This window comes from Sinocyclocheilus anshuiensis, unplaced genomic scaffold (genome assembly GCF_001515605.1).
Source record: "Sinocyclocheilus anshuiensis isolate Anshui unplaced genomic scaffold, SAMN03320099.WGS_v1.1 scaffold3861, whole genome shotgun sequence".
NCBI lineage: Eukaryota > Metazoa > Chordata > Actinopteri > Cypriniformes > Cyprinidae > Sinocyclocheilus > Sinocyclocheilus anshuiensis.
Genome location: NW_015546230.1, coordinates 635 through 8,957, shown reverse-complemented (window position 1 = coordinate 8,957; position 8,323 = coordinate 635). Strand labels below are relative to the sequence as shown.

Sequence of the window (8,323 nt, the reverse complement as noted above, 5' to 3'; positions counted from 1 at the left end):
CCAATGAGGCGTCTAGGTATTTATTATGTCTATGGCCAAGATCGCAAGTGTGGGTATTTGGACAGGGCATCTGTCTTCAGTATCACTAGAAAGAAGGCATGTGTGTTTGATTAGGGTCGGAGCTAAACTCTGCAGGACAGTAACCCTCCAGGACTAAAAGTTGCCCAGCCTGCATTAAGCGCTGCCTAATATGGTTGGGAACCCCACCCATAATGTGCACGCTTGAATGCCATTGGCCAGTGTACACTGTCGTGGTTCAATGAGGCTTGAGTAGTATTTTCAAGAAAAGAGTTTCCCCCAAAGCTTTAATGACACAATGTAGAGAGACCAAATTCGAAAGGGAACTAGTTGTAGCATTGTTTTTCAGAGAAACAAATGTGTTAACATTTTTCCTAAATATCTGAAAACATGTAATGGTATTTTTATGCAGTCAAAAAATAAATAAAAAATCACATACAGCACCTTTTGAAGCAAATTAATGCGTGTATGCACGTGTTGTGAATTAGAAAATTAAAAGTCCGAAGGTTTGTGTAAATACAAATAATTACAATTATTAGTGAATGACACCCATTGGCCATTATATAGACGTTTTGGTATAATTTGATTCATGTAAACTCTTTTGTTTATTGTGATTTTTGTTACATGTAATTTTTTATTTTTTGACATATTAGGCATACACATAAGAGTGAATGTGTGCATATTTTAAAACATTAGCAAATTGTTCAAAACTATTTCCCTACTCGGTGTTCAAAACATGGTTACGGCCATGGTCAAACATTATAATGAATTCATTCTACAATTACAGCGTGTTATATAAATCAATTCAATCTTACCTGTCAAGTAAGAAAAAACATCTCTGGGTACCTTTTAAATCCTTTCAAATCTCAGAGTTCTTGCAATCAATGAAAAGCCAGGCCAAGATCCCCTTCGGTTAGCTAGAGTCACAGCTCTCAGTTTATGGATGAGGTGGAACGCATGGGTGAATTAAGTCTAAATAAACTGTATTCAGCAACCACCTAGTGTAACGTCTAAATGAGAAGTTAAACTGTCAGTCAGTGATGTCATAGTTCCAGCATTGTTACGTCAAAAACAATACTGCACAAAAAGCAAATTACCCTTCTCGGTTTTGTTTATTTTCAACATACGCCTCCAGGCTTAGGAGTTCACATTTAATTTCTGCTAATTGTTGCTCCCATCAAAAAAGTGCCCAAAAATATTAGAACTAGAACTAAATAAGGTACATCAACAAAAGCTAAAAATAAATACTGATGTTTACAAAGAGCATAGTAGTTGTAGATTGATAAGGAGACAAAATAAAATAAATTAGAAATGAGAAATTACAGTAATTCACAGTCAGACAGGCAGGCAGTTTGTGTAGCATGTATCAAGGGATGGTATAGGTTTGGATTATGTGCTCTGTATAGTAAGTGTATAGTAAGTGCATGAAGGGTTTTCCGAAACTGCTCATGGTTCAGGCTAAGTTGTCTGGCTCCTCTCAAGCTTTGGAGAGAGCCACAGCAGAGAAACGCACCTCCCCTTTCTCTCGCTCCATAAACTCACGGCACACCCTTGCCACATCCTACAGAGAGATGAAGTCAGTTATTCAGTCATGGGACGATGACTCTTGCTTTAAGATGCTCTAAATCTACTGTTCTGACTATAATGACAGTTTACAAGAGAACATGCTACAGTTGCCATTAACTACAAACACCCATATCTACTGTAGGAAAATGTATGCTTACCATGACAAAGCTTTCTGGTTTTGTAGGTCCATGATTCACAGGTCCATCCATTCTGCCATCTGAGACAACAAAACACTCACTTTTTATTATAATAGACATTTAAGGAGTTTATATTTAAATGCAAGTCATTGGCACAGAAACAGACACTACACCCCAATTTATGTCATCCACTTACCCAGCTCATAAAGCTGACCATTTACATTGACAAATGTAATGAAATGGAAGTTGACTTCGTCTGCCTCTGGCTGTTAGAATAAGAGATGGAGGAAGAAAAAAAAACGAATTAACTTCGTCATTACTTCTAGTGTTTGTGTGTGTATGACATTGTCTTACCCGACACTGTCCTTCATCAGCAACTGCATCATGAGTTTCCTGGATGGTCTGAAAAAAATGGTAACTTAATTTTAAAAGCACAAATCAAGTTTGAATGCATTTATTTTAAACAACAAAAAATAAACATGGAAAATAAAAACAGTACCACCTATTGTACCATCTCTGTTGAATACTGCACAAAAAAATTAAGTAGGCCTTTGAGTCACATGAACTTTGTAACATTTCTGAAGTTAATCTTTGTTTTTGGCAAAGATTATGTGGCAAATCACATGTTTAGTGTGGCTTTTAATGAACATATACAATACCTTATTTTGTTCAAGTTCTTTGGCTCTTTCTGCGGCAGACATCCCTGAGGTGGCTTCGAGAAACTTCTTCAGTGCAGAGTCACTGTCTATAGACAGGAGGAAAAAAAAACAACTAAGTGTCGAAGAATCTGCCTCTCTCACCAATCTAAACTTATCCACCTTATTTTTCTCATAAGAGCGAGCACGACAATTACGAAGCTTAATGTGTATGGCTTCCGGCACCATTTGCTTCCAGCTTTTTTTAGCTGTACAAAACAGCTAAATATATGATATTGCAAACTGGTGTCTCTTACCATATTATTTTAATGCATTAGCTTAATTATGAACACACTGTTTTGTAGTGCAAACAGTTTTACTGTTTACAGCACTTTGTTATTCTTCTCATTATTTCCCAACAGCGGCAAAATCTCACACATTTACAGAAAACAGCTTACTTCCGTATTGAAAAATAAGGTGCATTGTCAATTTGTAACTCTGTATTTCAACAGTAGTGATGCATATGTAAATTGTTGCAGTCTGGATTAAAATGGCTGAGTCGTCTAAATGTTTTTGAATTTATTCAGCAAGTCAAATTATGCAAAGATAAATAAATTAAATAAAAATCCATTCTTTTTTTTAATTGACAAAGCCATCAGCTCTATTCAGCATCAGTAAACATCTTGTGTATGAGTGAAAGTTTATGGCACATGTTTTCACTTACCAAAATCAATACTGTCCTGGTTGTTGGCCACGGCATGTACCAAACCCACAGTTCCACAAGAGTTGACCACAGTTTGTTTCAGAAAATATACACTTTTAGAGTCGTCAACAGACTGTTTGGAACGAAAATCCTCATGCTAAAACAAAGAAGAGAGATGTGGGTTAAAGTTAGACAATTAATATGGTACATTATGCGAGTAAGAAAGCTATTGTAGAGATGCTCTAAATTCCAACTGAAATATTAATAATTACCAAAAGCCAACAATGGCTAATAAGAAATTAAAACTGTAATTTCTTATCTATAATAAACTAACGTTACACTTAGAGCATCTATAAGTTTTTCACGTATCGATTCCTCACGTGAGAGAGATGACCACGCCCGCGTTTACTGTAATGCTTTGTGTGCGTCTGCGTGCGTGCGTGCGTGCGTCTGTACGTACCTGTTGCGTTAAAGGGAAGAGCAGCATCATGGCACAGCAGGGTGAGGGCACCCCTGACAAAGACTCATCTTCCAGACCCAAAACATCCACAAAACGCCAACTCGAGCCCACACCCAACTTACTTAACACCTACACAGAAAAGGGGTTTACGAAAATCATATTATTAGAGACCCGTTATCTATTCAAATTAAACAAAATCAATGTCTGATAGGCTATAGCCTACTCAAAGATTAAAATGACCTTAGGCTATTTTATAAACGGCTAATATATTAATGGTATTATGCAAAATTACAAATTATTGCGTTTAGCATGCATATAAAAATGCTGCGTGTTATTGTGCATAGTAGGTGATGCTGTGTGTAAGCCCACGCCCTTTCATTTCAGATTGGGGTCCATGACGGTTCAGTCCCAGACGCCACAGACCTGTCCAGCAGACAGTCTCACCATCACCTCATCTTATGACTCAGCGAACGTACCTTATTCAGCATCTGAAACCAATACAAGAGCACAAATATGTCGGTCATGATCAGTCAAGAGAAAGCGAAAGCATGTACGATACACAAATCAGCTAGCGAGGCTAAATCACGATAAAGCGTTAAACCTCGGGGTTTATTTCCATAGGTTTCCACTCCATGATTGCAGACGGTCTTGAGTGTCACTTCTCAAAGTTCAGAAAGGCGCCGCCCGAGAAAACACAAACCAGACTAAAGGAGCACGAGGATCATATATGCGACCGGTCATATTCCATTTACGCAGAACGGAGGGGTGTCCGCCCAGATACACGAGCTATTTATGAACTACTGACACACACATTCACCCTGCTAGTGAAATTTTTCTGTATATTTAGTGTGTCGAAAAAGGTCAACGTAAAACGGAAGAGAGAGAAATGGGAAAAGTTGGTTTCTCCTGCAAAGATTCTCCAGCAATAGACCGGTCCGCCATCGACCGATTCTGGAAGCTACCAGAGTTCTCCTGCTCAGATGATCATTTCATTTGATTAAAATAAAAAATCTGTGACATTTTACATTAGATAGTATGGACAAAGTATGAATTAAGAGCACTTAATGACTTGAAGCTACATAAAGAATTTAAGGACAAAATTAAACTTTACCCAACTCACATAACACTTTACTTTGACCTGAGTGGCTCTGTTGAAATAACAGCTGATGACTTGCACTTTTTAATATCTTTTAAATATGTCCAATTTAAGTGGATTTACTGTCACTCCTGTTTCTGTGTTTGTGAAACCAGTTTACACACTCAAATGCATATTGATTACCATAATTTGATTATTAGATAAATTTTTGAAGAATATCCTGCCGACTCTTTATCATGAAAGAGAATGAGGATTGAATGACTAACAAATGACCAAAAAAAAAAACATTCTGAAACAATTGATTCACCGCCATTATTCACTGAAAATCTCAACATCTGGCTAGAAAGGTTGGAATGATTCTGAGGGCACACAACAATTTTTCAATTGTATTTTTAAAATGTACAGGGCTATTACAGTTAGAAACTATTTACAGTACTGAAACAGCACTACACAATATGAATAATTTATTTACAAATCAGATCTCTTGGGTTCAATTCACTGACCCACTGATCCAATATTAATAATTAGGAAACAGTTAGCCTAACTAAAAAATGAAAATTTGCTGGGAAAATTACTCACCCTTAGGCCATTTAAGATGTAGATGTTCGTTTCAGATGATTGAGAACAGATTTGGAGAAATTTAGCATTACAAACCTGCTCACCACTGCATAATCTGCAGTGAATGGGTGCAGACAGAATGAGAGTTCAAACATCACAACATCAAACATCTGATAAAAACATCACAATAGCTCACAAGTATATGTGACAGTCCATCAATTAACATCTTTTGGAGTGGAAAGCTGTGCATTTGTAAGACATAAATCCATCATTAAGGTGTTTTAACTTTAAACCGTCTCTTCTGGCCAAAATACCAGTCCATAATCTATAATAACGCTTCCTCCAGTGAAAAAAAAAAACTATCCCCTGTTGTGAAAATCTACTGACACATTAGAACTGTTTGGACTGTTTTTACTTGTAAACAGTTCTTTTCATATTTCTCTCCTGATTCTCTCCTGACACCTGAAAGTAATATTAATTCATTAATAATTTGATACATTTATATGGCACTTTTCTGAGTACTCAAAGCACTTTACATGGAAGGGGAAAACCGCATCCACCTGGATGATGCAGCGGCAGCCATATTGCGCCAGAACGCCCACGGTGGAGAGGAGAAGGAGTGAAGAAGTCAATCAGTATATGGGGAAGATTGGGAGGCCATGATGATGGACAGAGGCCAATGAGTGAATTTGGCCAGGATGCCAGGGTTACACCCCTACTCTTATTCGAAGGACGTCCTGGGATTTTTAATGACCACAGAGAGTGAGGACCTTGGTTTAATGGGTCATCCGATGAATGGTGCTTTTTGACAGTATAGTGTCCCCATCACAATCTAGTTTTGCCAGGAGGTCTTCCATCCAGGTACTGAACCCTGCTTAGCTTCAGTGGGCAACCAGTCTATGGGCTATAGGGTGATATGACTGCCAAATAATATTATGGACATACATGGACTCATCTTTTATCCAGAAGCAATGGTTTGAAGTTAAAACATCTTAATGATGAATTTGTTTATTATAAGCACACAGCTTTTTGATTCACTATGTTAATTGATGGACTTGAGTCATGTGGGTTACTTGTGGATTATTGTGATGATTTATCAACTGTTTGAACTCTCATTTTGATGGCACCCATTCACTGCAGAGGATCCACCGATGAGCAAGCAATGTGGTGATAAATTTCTCCAGATCACATCTCATAACTCATACCTCGGATGGTCTGAGCTTAAGTAAATTTTCATCAAGTGTTCATATTTGGGTTTAATCACATAAAGCTATATTGGATTCATAAGACTTGAAATGTAGGCTACTGCATAGATCAGATCAAGCAATAGTGTCAAGCAATAAAGGTTCCAGGTGAATAAACAGTACATGTGCACACTGTACTGAGATTATAGACAATTTCACCTAAAATGTGGTCGTAAAGACAAGAGTATGGCTTTTTATATATTCATCAGCTACCTATGGGAAACTGTATTCTCAATTTCATGCTAAGTCTTAGAGCATAATGCAGTTCAATTGTGTTTGTGCTTGAAATTTGATCGGCAAGTCTTGCATGCATTCATGTACAAATGATCAATCGTATATAGCCTATACTTCCAAAAAAGAAGAAGAAAAAAAAAGATTTGTGTAATGTGACACCCATCTTTGTGTTTGATTAGACTTAACATGTTGCTTGGCAAATAGTTTTTCTCCGTTTGTTTTATTAAACAGTGAGAGCACCTGCTGGAACAACCTGCATTTCACAAACCAGTCTCATGGCAAAAGTTTACAATTTTGTGTAATAAATGCTTACATTCTGCAAAAAAAAAAAATGGTTCTCTGTATTCTTCTAAAATGCCTGGTCCTCAGATGTGATTCATTGCTTTCGTATGCACAGATTTGTTGAAATATAAGAAGAAAGCAGAAACACCACTACCCATAGCCACAAGTCACAGCGAGTAGCCTACTGTTGAGGGTGTGGCTCAACACATCGTAGTCCAATGTAATCCTTCTAGTGTATTTCATTCCTCTTTCCTCCTTCCTCTTTTGGTCTGTACTGCTGTCCTCTGCGCCTAAATTGAAACTCTTCTCTCGGTAAGTAAATGAAAACGGCGCTTAAACACCAATCCTTAAACTTTTCGTATAACTTTTCGATATAATCTCGCTACGTTAGGTAGCCTACTTGATAAACTAAGCTTTTTTTTTTAAATAATTTTATACTCACATGCTTTATATTCACATTAATGTTTATTACTCCACTGTTATTTTGTCATTTTTTTAGCTTCAAGCTTTGAAGTATTACGTGAATTCCAAAGATGGTAAGTTATTTGTTTATTGCTGTAATAAACGTCTATCGTCATTTTAGCATGTATTACGTTTTAACACGCCTTTATTTTTGCCGATATTTAATCTTCTATAGAGAATAATAGTATATGTTACATTTCCGACAGTTATGTGTCGACGCCCATAATAGCTGCGTAGGAAAAAACATTGCTTAAAGGGGCACAGGAGCCATATAAATCCGTTTACTCGTTTCGTTTTCAAACACTTACTACAGAATAAAACTATGCTTCTTTATTAGCCAACAATATAAGCGACACACATGTTTCTGGAAACGATGGTACTGTTTATATAACTATGTTTTATGGACTACAACTATTTCAGAGAGAGTTTAAGTTTTCACAAACCAGCACAAATGTTTAGAAAGAAACAAAATAGTTGTTTCTAAATGAGAACAACGATGACTCATTCGCGTGGGCTAAACGACCCAAAGGGCGTTCCTGTCTGTCTCCATCTCAGTTTCTCCACTCTTGTACCCTCTCTCCTCCTAATTCCTCTACTTTACCCCTGTTACGCTGAGTTAAAGTAAACTGATGGATTATTTCCGCTAACGTGGTGGATAATAATAATGTTTCATGAAGGACAAAGTCAGTAATGTTACGTTTTGATACTATTATACTACAGACGTTTAGCCTACTGTCAGTATAACCAGCAGTGCCTTAAAAACCGGCGTGTTTGAAATCACAGCTGCAGTTGCATTGTAAAATAAGTTAAAAGTTCATAAGTTATTTATGGTAAAATAAATACCAGGGAGACTGGAAAACACCCAGACACTGTTGCTGTAGGTAAATTAATATTGCTTTCATTTCCATATATTTGGATAAGTCAAATA

The 8,323-nt window shown here is 37.0% G+C and overlaps 1 protein-coding gene across 1 annotated transcript; it reads right to left on the bottom strand.

The window, feature by feature from the left end:
• Positions 1–1,106: 1,106 nt before the first annotated feature.
• Positions 1,107–4,253, bottom strand: LOC107701450 (ubiquitin carboxyl-terminal hydrolase isozyme L1-like). The gene is made up of 9 exons (XM_016503453.1): positions 4,121–4,253; positions 3,996–4,007; positions 3,520–3,648; positions 3,081–3,216; positions 2,381–2,466; positions 2,076–2,123; positions 1,918–1,987; positions 1,743–1,801; positions 1,107–1,579 (listed from the first exon to the last, which is right to left on the bottom strand). Exons 1-9 carry the CDS (start codon positions 4,151–4,153, stop codon positions 1,496–1,498), a joined length of 657 nt encoding a protein of 218 aa, XP_016358939.1. The 5' UTR covers positions 4,154–4,253; the 3' UTR covers positions 1,107–1,495.
• Between the last annotated feature and the right edge of the window lie 4,070 nt (positions 4,254–8,323).